Raw genomic sequence first — 16,228 nt, forward strand, 5'->3', positions numbered from 1 at the left:
CTCACAGATAATCAGAAACAAATTTACTTGTGTACAAAGAAATGTATATTCTCTTTATGTGTTTGCCTTTAGGACAATTATTTCTTTTACCTGTAGTATTGTATGTGTGGGTGTATGTAGACACGCACACACATACACAAATGTTATTCAGGGACTTGGCGATTTGTGACCATTTTGAGAACCTAACCCCCGCGAATTTGGGGGGCTTCCTGTACCTTTTATTTATATAAGAACATAAGAACATCAGAAAATAAGGAGTCTGCAATAGGCCAGTTGGCCTGTGCATGGCAGCTCCTGACGAGAGTTACTACCATACTCTATCATCCACGAATCTATCTAGCCTCCTTTTAAAACTTTCCAGCATTCCAGCACTTACTACAAAGTTGCTAAGCTTGTTCCACTCGTCCACCATCCTATTTGTGAACCAGTTCCTTCCTATCTCCCTCCTAAACCTAAACTGATCCAACTTAAATCCGTTGCTACAAGTCCTATCCTGCTTGGATATTATAAAAACTTTATCTATATCTCCTTTATTGATTCCTTTCACCCACTTAAATACTTCTATCATATCTCCCCGCACTCTTCGTCTTTCTAGGGGATGCAAATTTAGTTTCTTTAACCTATCTTGATATGGAAGGTTTCTAAGTCCCGGAATCATTTTCGTCATTCTTCGCTGCACCGACTCCAGTGAATTGATATCCATTCTGTAATAAGGGCACCAGAACTGAACTGCATAATCGAGGTGCGGCCTGATTAGCGCAAGATATAGTTGCAATAAGACCTCTGCACTCTTATTACTTACACTTCTAGATATAAAACCTAATACTCTGTTTGCCTTATTTTGAACATTAACGCACTGTTTTCTAGTCCGTAGGTCCGGGCTTACAGGTATCCCTGAGTCTCTTTCACAAGTCGACTTCTCTAGGTTGATGTTGTTAAGGCTGTATACATTGACAGTATTTGTTCTTCCAATATTAAGTACGCTGCACTTGCTGGTGTTGAATTTCATTTGCCATTTTTCTGACCACTCCTGCAATGTATTTAAATCCTCCTGTAGTGCATTTGCATCCTTCCCTGAATTAATCTGCCGCCCTATTTTGGTGTCATCTGTAAACTTGCTTATGTGTATCCAAATTTGTAGTCCAATTCTTTTTCATGTGCTAAGACTGCAGTGTTTGGTACACAGGAGGGAAGAACTATCAAATTGATATTATTCAAACTTTAGTAATTTTTAAAGGAATCTAACTTGATATGTGTTTGATTTCAGTTGCTGAATACTGATGATGACGACAGTGAAAATCGAAAAGGTAGTAATGATATATGGGAATTGTTAAATGACACCCCAGATGAAAAGAAGCCAGACATTACCTCTGACTTCAGACAACCACAAGGGGCAGGAGGAGGCTTACAGTCAGCAAATTCCACCTCTTCATCACCCTCTTCCCTCAGTACCTTAACCTCATCATCATCTAATATCTCACAGTCTACGAGTTCTGGTGTTCCTCCCAGACCCCGGAGTGCAGACATGTTAAATGCACCCAATATGCTGCGGGGTATCAAGCGGCCGAGTGATGAAGCTCATGATGGCAATCCAAGTAAACAGGTATGATGATTGTTTTTTATTAATTTTATTCTTGCTATTGTAATTTGAAATTATTTTTGACTTTGTAAATTTGAAAAAAAAAGCATTTGCAGATTTACTTAAAATTAGTCAGTGAAAAAATAATTAAAGGTTTTTGTAGATAGATGTAGAATAGGTGTATAAAATAATTAAGGTATATATTTTGACTGTTTTGATGGTATCCCACAGATGATGGGTGCATTTGAAAGTCTTTTGGGTCCATCACCTCCTGCCACCTCCATGAGTCCTGCACCAGTCCAACATGGAGGGCCTCCCACACCTCATGGTGGCCCAACAACACCTCATGGAGGCCCTCCAACACCTCATGGAGGCCCTCCAACTCCACATGGAGGTCCCACCACACCACATGGTGGACCCACAACCCCGCATGGCCCTCCTACCCCTATTGGTAACAATACTGGAGGTGGTATGGGGCATGGAGGTCCTGGGGTTAGTCCAAACAACCAGGGTTCTTCAAAGCTTTGGGAAAGGAACAGAATGCTTGCCTCACTTTTAGCAAAAGAAACAGTTCATGTGAACCAGGTAAATTGATAATTTTATGCACTTATACATTTCTATGAGTGGAATGTGTTTGTAAATAGAATGACAAGTGAAAAATTGAACCATTGAACCACAGAATAACAAAAGGAATAAAGTAATACAGGTAATTGGATTGTGAAAAGTATGGAGATAGAGAACTGTGTTAAAGTTTGTAAAAATGGGGATGCATGCACTAGGGAATCTTTAAGCTGACTGAGGTGATGTGGACATGTGAAAAGATACTAAAGAGAGTGTATAAAGTCACTTTAGTAATTTCATGGTGAAATGCTAAACTGTAGGTGGTGTAGAGTAAGATCTCATATTTTGCGCGATTTCATTTCGCATTTTTGAATTTTGCAAGCACTACCTAATGTAACCAAATCTTATATTTGGTGTAAAATATCGTGAATTTCGCGAGATCCAGCAAGCTGAATGCTGGTCATCGTCTTGAATGGCGTCATAACCCTCATACCAGTTACAGTCATTTCTGCTACAACGCGTGTTTTGTTAACGCAAATTGGTTGCAACGCTGTTTGTAAAACGTGAACTTTTGCATATGAATGTTGGCTATAGCACGATTCCATCCTCTGTTTTGATTCCATCCACAACGTTTTAAGCATGAGGCGGGGTTATGAAATGTTTACAGTTCACATTCGACGTCACATGTTCAATTGATTCGTGTCTTTTGTATGTGAAGTGTTTTTTGAGAGGTACTCTGTAATTTTTTTTTTTTTTCCAAATTTACCTGTTACTCATAAATATTGAATGAAAAGAACACGTAAAAAGAATGTTTCGCTTTGAGGACTAATAACGGTTTACACCAGCGCTCTCTGTTTACATCACGTGATCAGTTGAATCGCGCAGTTTCTGTCAATTACAGTGGGGTATGCTATAACGAATCTAATTGGTTCTAGAACCTTGTTCGTTATAGCATTCGTTCGTTATAGGATTAATACGTTCCAGGCCCCCAAATACAACCACTTAACACTGAAAAATATAATATAAAATTGTAAAAATTGTATAAAAGTGCATAAATATGCATCTAAACCCCTGAAATAAAGAATATCATTAATACTTGTAATAAAAAAAATATAATTTAGTAAATAAAAAAAGAATTTTTTTTTTTTTTTTAAATAATGTTCGTTGTAGGAGTTTTGTTCGTTATAGCATTCTCAATTTTATACGTAAAACCGTTCGTTATAGAAATATTCGTAGTAGGTTCCGTTCGTTATAGCATACCCCACTGTACTCTGTGATTTTCGCTATTTTCTCCAATTTTGTTGTGTTAGCGATGAATATGGAAAGACAAGGTAAGAAGAATGTTCCAAGAAGCGTTCTGGTGATCAAATTGCTGGTGGTGAATGTAAAAGAGGTTTACAAGACCGCAACTATCGCGTTGTAGCCCGCGCCATCCTAGCGACCGCCTGGGCTGTCATTGTGTGCTTTTTTGGGTGGTATTACCACCTGTCGAGTCAAGATAATGGCCTCTACCTCTACTGGGGGTCCTAATGGTGCTGGTGAGGGTGGGACAGACCCACCTCAGTGGACAAATAAGGAAAAAGAGAAGCGGGACTATCATAAAGGAGTTATGTTTGCCAAGTACTCGATGCAGAATAAGCAGCGTGTGATTAAGTTACTTGAGGAAGGCCTAAAAACTAGTTTCCGGAAAGCACAATCAAGTCAATAAAGGCAGAATTTGTATCATTTGGAGGTTATAAATGGGAAAATCAGAGGTTGATGTAGAGTGGCCAGTCAATATTGTTATTTTTCCCATTAGTTTATGTATTTGCATTTGGCGAATTTGAATTTGGCGCAATTTTTCCAGTCTATATTACTCGCGAAATACAAGACCTTGCTGTAAAAATATGCCAGCCTTTAACTATTTCTTCTTTTCCTTAGGAAATTCCCACATACATACTACAGTATTACATATTCACCTGAAATGTTAATTCTTCTTTATAATTCAACTTTATCCCTGCTCATTCTAATTCCTTTTCATTTTTATTTGTATCTGTTATTGCCACACACTTCTCCTTCTGCAGACACAACATTAGAAAGTTACCACTTTTTCTCACATATACAGTACTTTGTCATATTGTTTGAAGATAATAAGAAGAGATGCAAATAATAGAAATAACGCTCACACTTGCTGCTGAAAAATTGCCCTAGGTTTAGACCTAGTTTAGTATGTGATTTACAGCAGAGAATTGTATTATTATTTAGGTTTTCACTAAAGTCTGAATGACTTATACTTAAAGGGCAGCAGATAGTTTGAGGAACAAAAAACACATTCAAGGAGAAAATCCCATTGGGACTTGGTGTGAGAAATAATAATAATAAAACAAGATAAAATGGAAGACATTATGCATACAAATTCAGTAATTGGATTATTGTATTGCAGACTCAGCCTCCATCCCAACATGCAAACCCACAAGGTTTACCCCAGGAAAAGCTCCCAAAGGACTTGGAGAAGAAGTTGCAGACTCCAGGCCCTTGGCAGCCTCCAGGGCGAAACGATTCTGAGATCCTAAATCAACTTCTCATCAAAGGACCCAGCGTCCCCCGCTCTAATGTGAAGGTCAACACATCTATGGGTGAGTATATTTGTACTTGAATAGCTTAAGTGTAACAAATTGTTATATATATTAATTTTATGGGGCTTTCTATTTGATGGATTGATGACTGTTTTTTTTTTCTTTTTCTTAGTATTACAATTTAGAAAATGTATTACCAGATTTAAATATTTGAAAAAGTTTGTGAGTCTCAGCTTAATGCTGATACAGTACAGTACAGGTTGAACCTCAATTTAAAGGGCACTGGATTTACTGGCAACCTGCATTTAACAGCAAAATTTAGAGATCATGAATTTGGAAGACCCGTCCGTAATTTTCACTACCTGTTACAGCACTCCCGCGGCACTGAAGTTGGTTTGTTTTGGCATTGAAGTCAAGCCGGTGCTGTGCTGAAATTTCTACTTTCTTTGCATCAATTATGGCCTCTAAGCAACCTGTAAACCCTACAGGAGTTGCTAGCGACCCAAAGAAGAAAAGATTTTCACCTGAACATTGTGCACAAGGTTGAAATATTACAGAAACTAGATGGTGGAATGTTTTAATTTTGCCTCCCCCCCCCTCATACTTCAATCACTACGGCAAATTGGATTTAACGTCATAAGCCAGGTCCCATCGATGCTGTTAAATCGAGATTCAACCTGTATAACTGAAACATGGATTGCTTGTGCTGGAAGTAATGAAGAAGATTAGATTAATGGGGAGACATAAACAAATTAATTATTGAGGCTAAAGTAAGGGCAAATAAAAAGTCATTGTGAAATGAGAAAACATTTGTGTTTAAACAAGAGTTGGAGTTTGAGAATGTGGCAATATACCAAGTTGTGTCACCTTTAGAATAAAGAAGGAGGACCCTTTACAGTCTCGCTCAGTAGTGTTTCTGTTGACCCATAAGGCCATCTAGTTGAGATACTCTTTCTTTTAAATTCTCTAAAGTAGATTGAGTATTGTAAATGGGTAATTTTTTTACAGGTCCTAATATGGGTATGAACCAACAACTGCGTACATCAACGGCGACACCGATGATGGGTGTTCAGGGAGGTCTCAGCTCACAATGCCATATGACTTCTCAACCTTCTTTATCTTCTCAAAGTGGCATAGGAGTGAATGCTCTTAACATTAGTGGCTCTGGACCTGTATCAGTATCTCTTGGTGGACCTGGGGCTTTATGTGGTAGTAGTGGAGTGTCAGTTTCGGCTTCATCCATGTCGACTGCAACAACAAATACACTGCCGTCATTTAAGGCCTCTATGGGTCTTAATGTCCTGGGGCCAGTGAGCAGTAGTTTTCCAGATGGTTCCTTACCATCCATTACCACTTCCTTCCCTTCTGCCCTACAAAACCACAACGATGATTATCTACGAGAAAGTGTCATTAATGATATATTAGAGGTATGTATAATTTTGGTTTTATTTCTGTATAGTATGTCAGTCTATTGTGTCTGTATGTGTTTTGCTCCATCTTATGTTTTCCTACTTATCTTTTTGTTTATAGTTGCTCGGTGCATCGTGGTTTATGCATTTAATAGGTGTATAAATATAACTGTCAGCATGTCAACAGTAGGACAGGAGGTTATGGGAGAAAGATGACTAACATTAGAGTTGAATTGATGACAAAGTTAAAAAAAACAAATACGAACAGCAAAAATCCAAAGGTAGAAAATTAGATGTGGTTGGTGTTGAGTAAGACTCTTAAAAGTGGTGATGCAGCATTATTGTAATGGATATGGAGAGTACAGTATACAGTTTATGGGTACTTGATAGAATTGTAAAAAGTATCAGACTTTGTTGCTAAAGTAAAAGTATAGTTACATTAGCAAAATGTTACTTAAGTAGAAGTAAAAGTATCCAAAGTTCAGTGTACTCATGTAGAAGTATAAAAAGTATCTCATTCATAAGTACTAAAGTACTGAAAGTAAAAAGTATTGTAACAACAAAATTAGTAATCGTCTCAAATATTAAAATAAATCCACAGTAAATTATAAAAAAAGCTCGTAACTGATTCTCAAAATTATTACTGTCCAATTGGGATCTTTTAGGCCTAAATATAAGCCCAGCATGACCAAATAGATGCTCACAAGCAGCATACGTGAAGAAACGCTTGTAATTGGTTTGCCTCCATGTTTGTCCTGTGATTGGATATTTAAAACTATTGTTTGAGGCATGTAACGAGTAAAAAAAATAAATAATTGTATTTGAGTAAAAGTATTAGAAAACTATACTCAAGTAAAAGTACTGAAAATTTTGAGTACTTTTTAAAATGTAAATAGCCAAAAATGTTACTTGAGTACAGTGCTCAAGTAAATTTACTTAGTTACTTTACAACTCTGGTACTTGAGAAGTTGATGTGTATCATATGGTTGAAACATTTGTTATTCTACTGTGTAAAGGAAAAAGCAGAGAGGAAAGAATACAAGAGAGTTTGCTTCATTTATGGCTTTACAAAAAACTAATGATGAAGTGAACCCAGATGGAAATTGGGAAGTTCTGGCTCTTATTAGAATGCTTTATGTTTTTGTTGAATAAGTTTTTAATATTGATATAGACATTGGTTATGTGAATGAGGTACCATATGCTTGCATTGCAACAAGGTGTGGGTGTGTGTGGGTGGTGTAGATGTGTGTGTGCATGTGTGTGTGTGTGCGTGTGTGTGTGCGTGTGTGTGTGCGTGTGTGTGTGTGTGTGTGTGTGTGTGTGTGTGTGTGTGTGTGTGTGTGTGTGTGGTAAAATGAACAAGTATCCACATACCATTCAAGATTTATTTTATTTATTTTTTTTATTTTTTTTTTTTTTTACAGATGACCAACACATTTCCTGGTGGAACATCACCAGATGAAATAGGAATCAACCATGACCTTAACTTAGAGGACCTTCAACGGCCCCCTACATCATCAACGCATGAACTAATTGAGATTCAGAAAATTCAGAACTCTCTTATGTCTGACATTGAAGCTCAGCCTTCTCCAGCAGTGACAGGGCCTGGAACTTTGCCTCCCTATACTGCTGTAGCTGTGAGTTAACTTGGTTGTTCATGAAGGATATTGGGTATTTTGAAATTATACAAATATTGTTTTATAATTTTATTTATTTTTCATGCTGATATGTAGATTCATCCATAAAAGATGGGACAAAGGGTGTGACAGATTTTAGGATGGGGCTTTGATAAACTTCAGATTTTCTTCTCTGCTTATATGCTGAGTGATAAAGAAAGGACACTCATTATCTCTCTGTGACATTATAGAAAGTTGGATGGATGGAAGTTTACCAAGGTGGTATGCTTATTTATAAGAGGATGAATGCTAGGTTGTTGAAGATTTATTATGGTTGATATCTTAATAATTACATTAAAGCAAAAGAGGAAAAGGTAGACCTATTGAGACAAATTATGTCAATAATTGAACTTTAAGTTTCAGTAGTATTGTCCATTATAAAACAGTAATTCTTAACCTTTTATTCCCAATATCCTCACACTGTACTCAATGTGGTACACTGTCTTTACCATGAAAAAGATGAATGAATATGAGTGGAAAGAGGTATTCTCATTCTTTACCTTTTAGCTACAAGTTTTGTTCCACAAGTAAAGCATATTTTCTCCCTTCTTGTTCCAGTCTGTCCAGTCACATGTGAGTTACCCACCTCCATATTCCCAAAGAACACGGTTTCCAAGTGGAGGCCCAGCGGGGGGTCCAGGTGGGGGGACAAATATTGGTGGACATATGAATCCTGGAAATATGATGCGACCCACTGCCCAGCAGTTTGCACCTGGGAGTCCAACAATGCAATCTCGACCAGTTATTAATAGTCAGGTTGGTTAATACCGGGTAATCTTTGATTTTAGTTCATTCATAAAATATAAACAACATTAACTCTCTAAGGACAATAACCAAAACTGTTGCATTATAGCAGACAGTATGATTCCTGTAGCTGTTACCGTTTGACTTTACCCATGCATTTTTAATAATAATAATAATAATAATAATAATTAACGGTTTATTGAAAAAATTCTGCAGCCTGAAGGCTGAAAATATACATTGGACATAAATGACTTACTACATACATTGGTGGTTTAACAAAAGCCTTCATTAGAGAAAGGTAAAGGAACATACGTGAACATACAGGTTAATGTAGGTGTTGAACAGCAAACTCGTAGTGTAGTAACTCCCTCCCAGATGGTGTTAGGAGGAACTCACGTGGTGTAGTAGTTCCCTCAGATGGTGTTATGAGGGACCTGGCGTGGTGTAGTAATTCCCTCGCAGATGGTGTTATGAGGGGCCTCACGTGGTGTAGTAATTCCCTCACAGATGGTGTTATGAGGGACCTCACGTGGTGTAGTAATTCCCTCACAGATGGTGTTATGAGGGGCCTCACGTGGTGTAGTAATTCCCTCACAGATGGTGTTATGAGGGGCCTCACGTGGTGTAGTAATTCCCTCACAGATGGTGTTATGAGGGACCTCACGTGGTGTAGTAATTACCTCACAGATGGTGTTATGAGGGATGTAGTAATTCCCTCACAGTGTTATGAGGGACCTCACATGGTGTAGTAATTCCCTCACAGATGGTGTTATGAGGGACCTCACGTGGTGTAGTAATTACCTCACAGATGGTGTTATGAGGGACCTCACGTGGTGTAGTAATTACCTCACAGATGGTGTTATGAGGGACCTCACGTGGTGTAGTAATTACCTCACAGATGGTGTTATGAGGGGCATCACGTGGTGGTGACCAGTTAGGCATGATAACTCTGAGACTAAGAGTGGTTGCACATTTTAAGTTATTTAACAAATACTGGACTATCATTGAGTAATTATTGATCATCAAAATTATGCCAAAGATTATCATAGTTACCCCTTCACACATATGTATTCTTTCACATAAAATATTAATTTTTTATATTAAATAAATGGGTAACTGCTAAAAAAATAATTAATCCCAATAAGATTGACAATTATAAATTAAAAAGTATATTAAACTCAAAATATTCTTACATAAAAATAAAATTTTAATCCCATAAGCCGATAGAAGAAGACTATAAGGTGATTGTTGCCTCCTACTTAATCCTTTAGTAACTATCATATGGCTAGTTTCAGATTTTCTTTCCATAGCATGTGTTTTGGCATGACCATAAATGAGTTACAACCATCAAATATTCTTTTTAGATTTGTTTGACAATCTCTAAAATCCGTCGTCTGCACAGCCATCCAAAATTTTCAAGTGTTTGCTGTGAAATGGTTCATAAGCTTATTTATTGAATGCTATAAATATCAGGAAAAATAATTTAAATTGCCCAGCCCATTAGAATTAACTGAAACTTATAAATAAGCTCATTCTCATGATGTAAGTAGCTACAGTACAGTATGTCACTGTACAGGCAGTCCCCCAGTTTATGAAAATTCAAAGTTACTGAAAAAAAATCTGTTCTATGTTTTGATTTATGGGAAAATATCTGGTTATGATGTCTTTTTTATTTTGTTCATAATTTTTCATAACTTCAGAAGATTCTAAGGTTCTGACAGAAGTCAGTTTGTAAAGTCAAGCGAAAACCAACATCAGTATTGTACTGTATTAAGAGCAGTTAACTTAATAAGATACATTGAGTGTTTTAGCCATCATGGCTCTCTTGATATGACATGAAGCAGTGGTTAGACACTGACTCAAGATATTTCGACAGTGGGAACACTGATGTGTTTAGTATCCCAGAATATGTTGTGATATCAGTGGATAGAATAAAAGGTTAAATGAATATGGTTAACATTTCTTCTTTAGATGACACCTTATCAAAAATCAAATCCAGTAAAAGCAAATCTCAAAATGCATATGGTATACACACTGTACAGTAGACTTTTTGTTGGTGCACTACTACCAAATTAAAACCAATGTCATGGCTTGACATTGTAGCTTTGCATTGCTTGACAATCAGTGGTGCAATTTCTCAATAAATTTTGTGTCCTCTACTGTATGTACTGTATTTCACCAAAAGTTGTCTTTAAAAACGTTTTTTGTATTATTTTTGGGGTGGGTGGGGTGGGGGGGGGTGAGGGTGTCTTAGGAGTGTATACAGTATCAGCTGCTCAAGTGGGAGTCTATAGGAAAATGTGATCCAATATACAGTATAGTGTACAGTACCAAAAACCAAAAAACAATATACAGTAAAAAAAAAATAATTAAATCATAAATCAGAACTGCCTGTATGCTGATGATGGTTTAGCTGTGGCATTAAAATTACTGTATTGGTCTGCTGTATACCTTTGATTTACCCCCATGAAGTAGGCATAGCTCTATGGTGTAAGTTAAGAGGCATTTGGCAAATGAACTGTAACAAGAACATGTTGCAATAGTTGTTTATTTATCTGTATTTTATAGTACAGTACTGTATGCTATTTTACATTTAGCATTATTGTAAAACATAGATAGTTTGTATTACTGTACTGTAAAAAAATGTTAGTCTTGTTTTTTATCAAGCCTCACGTACAGTATGTGTGCCTGTTTCACTCCTATCTACTGTATCTATCAACTTTGGGACTTAAGGTTTTAAGCCCCTGAGCTTCTGCATTTAAAGAGATGATGTATCACATTATTTTGGATGACAACAGCTAGACTCAAATGTTCCATGACAATTATCATTTTTGTAATTTTATTTTTATTTAATTTTTTACATTTTCTAATATCAGTACAGTATATGATATATAATGAAGATTTGTTAGAAATTACTCACATTCTAATGAGTTAGCTGAAACTTCTTCTCGCATTTTTTTTTTTTTTTAACAGGGATTAGTCCACTCGGGCACAGGTCACTGACCCACATCGGGACCTGGGGGGCGAAAATATAATAATAATAATACCTGTAATAATAATAATAATAATTCGTAGTAAATAAAATTTATAATAAATACAAAATTGAAAATAAAATAATATTATTAATAATAATAATAATAATAATAATAATAATAATAATAATAATAATAATAATAATAATAATAATAAAGAACCATAAAGACATACAAAAATGAAAAAAAAGATGAAAAGTGAAAAACGGTATATGTATGTTGTGTTGTCAATGGTAAGAGAAACAATTGAGACCCTGAAATTGTGTGCAAATGAGGCAGAAAGTCAGATCAGCAACCTGGGACTTGGTCACAATTTTTTTTATGCCATATGGCAGCAGGGTCTACCATTAGACAATACATTATGCTTCCAATATCTTCCCAGGTGGTAGTACCTCCCTGTTTGGTAGCTGCCTACTACCTAGTACATTACTCTAAAAGCAAACTTATTTTAGTCTATTTGGGTAAAAAAGCAGCTTTTAATATGTGCAATACCCTTTCAGCGTTTGCAGCTACGACAACAAGAGACGAGAAAACGGCTCTTACAACATCAGCAGCAACAGGTGTTAGTGCCGTCCAACACCTCAGATGTAGCTCAGCCTCAGCCAACTTCATACCAAAACATAGATGACCTCTTTAATAACACCGTTGCGCCAAATGTGAATGTCACTCTCCAGGTAGTCTAGCAAGGGCCTCTTTCCCCTTTAATCAACAGCCTTGATTTTAAGGGGAATTATTTTAAAATGGGATTGTTTTACAAGGATAAAGTGGGCTTTTGGTTGGTAAAACTGGATGGAGGCTTAAGTAGTTATCATTTATAGACATATGTATCAATGACTGGAAAGTAATATTGTTGATTTGTTATGAAATAAAGTAATGTACAATTTTTTCTCAAAGAGGCTTGTACATATATTTATGAGTACTGTATGTAACTAATGCCAGTGATCTTTATTCACTCTAATTGCAGCGTAATGTAGCAGAGTCTCAAACATCTCCAAGCTACAGTCTGCTCAACTCACCATTAGGGGCTGGGGGACAGATTTCTCCTGGCCAGCGTATTCCCCAACCCCCATTCTCTCCGCATGGTCAGACGACCTCTCCCCTCCCTAATCAGCAGTACAGCAATAGGTACAAGATCAGGCAAAACTTTCTTATTTTTGGATCTTTTACTAATATGGTTTTTACAATGGTTTGAAACTTGGGTGAGTAAAAAGATTTACAAACCGTAAAATTGTTTGGACAGTCAATGGAACATAAAGGGAAATTGACTGTTTACTGAAAGAAAATTTCATTACTTTTTATGGAAGTAGATTGGAAATTACCAAAGACTTGCATCAGAGTCTGCCATATCTTATTACACCCTCACAGATTAGATTGAGATATAGTTTGGATTCATGAAAACTAGAATTTCTATTTACCAATTACAATACCATGACACTTCACTTCTACCTTATGATTAAGAGGAGAAAAGACTTGTTTAAATTTAAATTTTAAAGGTTCAGAATTCACAATCATTAATTCTAAAACTATAAAGTTGGTTTCTGTGCAATATCTTTATTTCTTTTCACTTCAGTGTAACCAAATGATATATTAATGGCCCTTCCCAGTCAGTCACCCCTCGTTAATTCAACAAAAAGGGGACTCTGGGTCACTTGAACTACCGAATTAAGAGAGTTCAGAATGTTTTGACATTATTTGACAATTTCCAAATTTTTGTGTTGGATTATACGTGTCATCTGTTCAGTTTTTGCACCTTATTTGGATCTTTCCAAAGACTGTTTCTCATTATTCCAACCAACAAACATACTCAGTTACTATGCCCTGACTGCCACAAAATATTTGATTTATAATTGCTGTGCAAACAAATATTTTTTTGAATGTACAGTAGCTAAAACAACTATCTGTGCAGGTGTGGGTCAATATGTTCCAAAATTTTACATGTGATTAATGACAGCCCTCATATACCAAAATTTATCGTCCATGGTCTCATATTGTTTTCCACGAAGTATGCACAGATAGTTGTTTTAGCTACTGTACATATAGTAATAAATAAATTTAACACCTATTTCCATTCTGGCTAATATTTATTTCTTCCTGCTTCTCTTTTCCACTTATTTTTATCACTTGACTTTTGTTCATATTTATTATCAACTCCTAATACAAATTTTCTAGACTCACTCAAGAAGATTTTTTGTTTTTCTTCGGAATTGTTTACAAAAGCAGCGCCATCAGTCTACAACAGCTGACTGAACTCTCATTTACATCCTGTATCATTTTTCACTAATGTACAGTTCTCTCCATCACTTTAGGTTTTATCCCACCTACTACCCCTTCCAAGTACAGCAATATCCTGGTTATTGCAAAGGTTGCATTGCTAAAAGTCATTGTGAATAACGAATTTGCAAATATTGGTGCAATTTCCCTCATAAGAATTAATGTAAATAAATCGGGGATGCATTCCCAGCCAGCAACTTTCACCACATATTTACGATATACAGGTACACTCAATATAATGCAATAAAATAACTACAATACCATAAAAACAATACAAAAGAATGATGTCCACTTTAAAGTCCAAGGTCACAGACACACGAGGCCTCTTTGCAGATGGGGCTGAGAAGCGGAAGGGCACTTAATAGGCATTATGAATAATTCTTGCAGCATAGTGTGCTACCACACAATCCAACAGATCAAAACAAACACTCGCGTGGCCCGATGTTTGAAAAAACGACAAAAATAAGTCACTATGCAGCATGCTCATGCAGCTTGAGCCACCACATACTACTTCTTACAGCTGAATACGAGAGCTACAGGCCAGCAGCTAGCCTTGGTGGTTTAAAATATTACTTTGCGAGTAAGCAAGGTATGCTTTGCAAATATTGAATAGAAGTGTAAAAATATTAATTGTGAATAAAGAGGGTTGCAAATAGCGAGGCATTCCTATAGATAGATACTGAACATCCATGGTGACGTTATAAATCCTTGATATAGTTCTACTTTTCCTTGGAATCTGTTTTTTGCTTTCCAAAAAAGTTTGAATGTCATTCACCAAGATAAGTCCTCTTTGGAAAAAAAATGGTTGCTGTAAACATGATTTTTAAAAACAATAATTTAATTTAGGAATTTAAGTTCATAGCTCATATAATTCTCTGTTGTTTGATCTTTGTGTTTGTATAAACAACAGTGGACAGATGGGTGGGTACCAGGGACCACAAGGATCACAACTGTCTCCCAGACTATCCCAAGGGTCTCCAGTTCCACCAAGTTATCAACCTGGAGGTCAGCCACTACCCCAGATGTCCCCCACTGGTCCTGGTACACCAGGCACACCTGGGGTACAAGTTCCCCCCGGCCAACAAAGTCCAGCTTGGTCGACTCCCAGTCCTCAACAGAGACCATCTCTAATGACCCAAAACCCGATGCTGAATGCACAACTTAATGTAAGTTGGGCTCACTGTTTATAAGATAGTTATTTGTACTTGTAGTTTCTCTAGAAAATATATGCCCAAGTAATATTATCACAGAATGGTAAATGGGAAGCATTAAATCAAGAAATTTATGGTTTTTATTATCGGTTTTCCCCATGTGAAGTTTCCTACAAAAATGAGAACAGACTAAAGTTAACTCTACTATCTGCCAGAGTTGGGACCAGAAGATTAGTGAATAGTGATTTTTGGTAGATACATGACATTGAGGCAGGTAGACAAGACCTTTGAAATACTGTACTGTATAAACTTACTTAATCTCATGTATGCAATATTACTGCATAAAAGTTACCAAGCATTTAAGTTTCAGTGGATGAAAACTTTAGTAAATAGAGTAAACAAATTAAAGTTACATTTATTCTGTATTTGCATATGTACTGCATAGTATTTACAGTAGACGATCATTTTACCATGTTTGAGGGGCGGATCACTTGTACGGTTAAGCCATAAGCATGGTTGGGGTTCCCCCCCCAAGAAAAAAAAAATTGAAATAAAGAGCTTCTAACACGACTATATATGGGGTTTGTGTATCACCACCACTATTATTTTATCACTGCTTGTTTAATACCTAACTATAATACCTTTCAGGCATATACAGGTAACTCAATAAATGTCTGTCTGTCAGGTGTGTGGAATGGTGAGGGTGACAATAGTGCATAGGGGTGAATTTCTAAAATTGATTAAATGGAATGGCCATTGGTCCAATACTGCGTACCCATGAAAAAAGAACACAGGCGAAATCCTGGGTCATTTGGACAATATTTAGAGGTAGCTCAAGTCAATTGAAGTTTTATCCTTTTGGCAAAAAATACGAATATTCATAATATGCCGGTTTATTTTAAAATTTACATATTGAGCAAGTTTATGTGTACACTGTACATATAAATGATTAATTCCTTTTTAAAATGAAACTGCAGTGAACACGCTTACATCAATGGGTGGGAGAGGTGTGGACAACCCATTCATTGTTTTCGCTTTTTGCTTGTAAGGTCCTGTTTTGATGTCCCTGGTTGTGACCGCCTCTGCTCTTCAACAACCTGCAGCAGATGTTGACGCTGGTCTTCACTCTTCGTGATCTTGCTGTTGAATGCCTGTATCAAGGCAATCCCTCTCTCTGCAGTGTCGTTGATGACTCTGAGACCACCCACAACTGCGACGCCAGTTTTGAAGTCTTCATCATCAGACCATGT

The 16,228-nt window shown here is 36.6% G+C and overlaps 1 protein-coding gene across 2 annotated transcripts in view; it reads left to right on the forward strand.

The window, feature by feature from the left end:
- Positions 1–16,228, forward strand: part of LOC121871777 (nuclear receptor coactivator 2-like) — a 202,352-nt gene that overhangs the window by 107,045 nt on the left and 79,079 nt on the right. For both annotated transcript variants that reach the window (XM_042374248.1, XM_042374249.1), the window contains exons 11-19: positions 1,268–1,603; positions 1,811–2,164; positions 4,563–4,755; positions 5,704–6,122; positions 7,529–7,741; positions 8,339–8,536; positions 12,057–12,230; positions 12,521–12,681; positions 14,738–14,993. In XM_042374248.1, the coding sequence (XP_042230182.1) occupies positions 1,268–1,603; positions 1,811–2,164; positions 4,563–4,755; positions 5,704–6,122; positions 7,529–7,741; positions 8,339–8,536; positions 12,057–12,230; positions 12,521–12,681; positions 14,738–14,993 (2,304 nt within the window). The remainder of the gene's footprint in view (positions 1–1,267; positions 1,604–1,810; positions 2,165–4,562; positions 4,756–5,703; positions 6,123–7,528; positions 7,742–8,338; positions 8,537–12,056; positions 12,231–12,520; positions 12,682–14,737; positions 14,994–16,228) is intronic.

Source organism: Homarus americanus, unplaced genomic scaffold, assembly GCF_018991925.1.
Source record: "Homarus americanus isolate GMGI-L3 unplaced genomic scaffold, GMGI_Hamer_2.0 scaffold39675, whole genome shotgun sequence".
NCBI lineage: Eukaryota > Metazoa > Arthropoda > Malacostraca > Decapoda > Nephropidae > Homarus > Homarus americanus.